The following is a 2,500-nucleotide window of genomic DNA, read 5'->3' as shown; positions in this document are numbered from 1 at the left end:
AGTACTGTCGTTATTGTTGATGAAAATGATAACAGTAATAATGATACTAAAGATAATGATAATTATTATTATTATTATCATTTTTATTACTATCAGTTTTATAATTAGTGTTATTATCATATCATTGTTATTATTATTGTTATTATTATTATTATTATTATTATTATTAATATTATTATTATTAATGTTATTATTATTATTATTATTATTATTATTATTATTATTACTTTAATATCATCATCCTTATTAGGACTATTATGATGATTATTATTATCATCATTATCATTATTATTATTATTATCATCATTACTAATACTGCTACTACTACTAATAATAATGATAATAATAATGATAATACTAATAATAATGGTAATAATAATTATGATTATTATCATTACTACTACTACTACTACTAATAATAATAATAATATCCTTATTATTATTGCCTTTATTATTTATTATTATAATCATTGTTATCATTATCATTATCATCATTATTAATATTAGTGGTAATATTATTTATGAAGCTTTCATTATATTTCTATCAAAAAAAAAAAAAAAAAATATATATATATATATATATATATATATATATATATATATATATACATATACACACACACACACACACATATATATGTACATATATATGTGTGTATATACATACATATATATATATATATATATATATATATATATATATATATATATTAATTCATCTCTTGTACATATCTGCTTGTTTTCATCATGCGCATATTGTTTCTCCCCGCATGTCAAGGCATCGAGAGAGAGTTCAAGCGCGGCTACGTAGCGAGCCTGATGGGCGTGGAGGGCGGCCACAGTATCGCGAGCAGCATGGGCGTCGTGCGGGCGCTGCATGACCTGGGCGTGCGATACATCACCCTCACACACAAGTGCCACACACCTTGGTAATGGTCTCTCTCAGTTTCGGTTCTATGGTCGTCTAAGCTTCTCGATTTGTGTGTCTGTCTGTTTGTCTCTGTCTCTGTCTCTCTGTCTCTCTCTCTCTCTTTCTCTCTCTCATGCTCTCTCTCCCCCCCTCTCTCTCCTATTCTCTCTCTCTCTTTCTTTCTCTCCCTCCCTCCCCCTTGTCTCTCCTTCTCTCTCTCTCTCTCTCTCTCTTTCTTTCTCTCTCCCCTTCCCTCCCCCCTCTCTCTCCTTCTCTCTCTCTCTCTTTCTCCCCCTCCCTCCCTCCCTCCCTCTCTCTTCTTTTCTCTCTCTCTCTCCCTCCCCCCCTTCTCTATCTCTCTCTCTTTCTCTCCCTCCCTCCTTCCCCCCTCTCTCTCCTTCTCTCTCTCTCTCTCTCTCTCTCTCTCTCTCTCTCTCTCTCTCTCTCTCTCTCTCTCTCTCTCTCTCTCTCTCTCTCTCTCTCTCTCTCTCTCTCTCTCTCTCTCTCTCTCTCTCTCTCTTTCTTTCTTTCTCTCCCCCCCTCTCTCTTTTTTTTTCTCTCTCTCTTTCTCCCCCTCCCTCCCCCCCCCCCCTCTCTCTCCTTCTCTCTCTCTCTCTCTCTCTCTCTCTCTCTCTCTCTCTCTCTCTCTCTCTCTCTCTCTCTCTCTCTCTCTCTCTCTCTCTCTTTCTCTGTGTCCCCCTCAGTGTCATCAAGTTCGATAAATGTTTAAACACAGGATGTGCAAAAGCACTGATTCCGTCTACCTTTTCATTATTTACAGACTTAGATACGTAATGGACAGCGCATTGCCTTTTTAGTAATCAGAACCTCACTTTATAAAGATGGACTCTTCCAAACGCTTTATAAAACGTGTTACATTCTTTACTTTGTCAAAATGGATATATTTGTAGCTGCACATTACATCAAGGGAAGAGTTCTTCGTTATATGTCTATGCCATATTCGACTATTTTTTTCTCGAGCATGCAGTATGAAAGAATATATTCTGATATTAAAGATTCTGTAAGTGATGGAGATATCATGGACGGACGTCTGTGAAGTATTGGTCTGTAGAAATGTGTTGTGTCATGAAAGTAAGTTTTCCTTTTTTTTTCAATAGACTCGAATCCAGGAGAATGCACACAGATACAAAAACATACACTCATATACACAGAAACAATCACTCTTATAAACACACGTTCAAACCCTCACACACACAGAGAAACACACACACTCAAGCACACACACGCACAAACACACGCTCAAAAACTCACACACGCACATAAACAAACAGAAACTTAAACACAAGCACATATAAACACAAACAAACACACCTTATATAATAAACTAGGCACATAACAACAATTACTCACGTTGGTTACAAACACCGACACAGGTGACTAATGCATCAACTTTATTAACACTCTCTGGCAGAAACAGTCCATTTTTGTCCTTGGTATTAAACAAAGACAATGCCATTATTCTCCTTTCTATGTCATTACTTTCCTTTTATTGCCTTTAGTTTTCTTTTAATGTCATTTTTTTCTTGTTATTGTCTTTATTTTCCTTTTAAATTATGTGTTCTCCTTCAG

The 2,500-nt window shown here is 35.3% G+C and overlaps 1 protein-coding gene across 1 annotated transcript in view; it reads left to right on the top strand.

Moving 5' to 3' along the window:
* Nucleotides 1–2,500, top strand: part of LOC125027981 (dipeptidase 1-like) — a 46,400-nt gene that overhangs the window by 28,336 nt on the left and 15,564 nt on the right. Inside the window, exon 4 of the mRNA XM_047617209.1 lies at nucleotides 779–929. Coding sequence (XP_047473165.1) covers nucleotides 779–929 — 151 coding nt within the window. The remainder of the gene's footprint in view (nucleotides 1–778; nucleotides 930–2,500) is intronic.

The sequence above is a fragment of the Penaeus chinensis genome, chromosome 1, assembly GCF_019202785.1.
Source record: "Penaeus chinensis breed Huanghai No. 1 chromosome 1, ASM1920278v2, whole genome shotgun sequence".
Lineage (NCBI taxonomy): Eukaryota > Metazoa > Arthropoda > Malacostraca > Decapoda > Penaeidae > Penaeus > Penaeus chinensis.
This window is presented reverse-complemented; position numbering and strand designations above follow the sequence as displayed.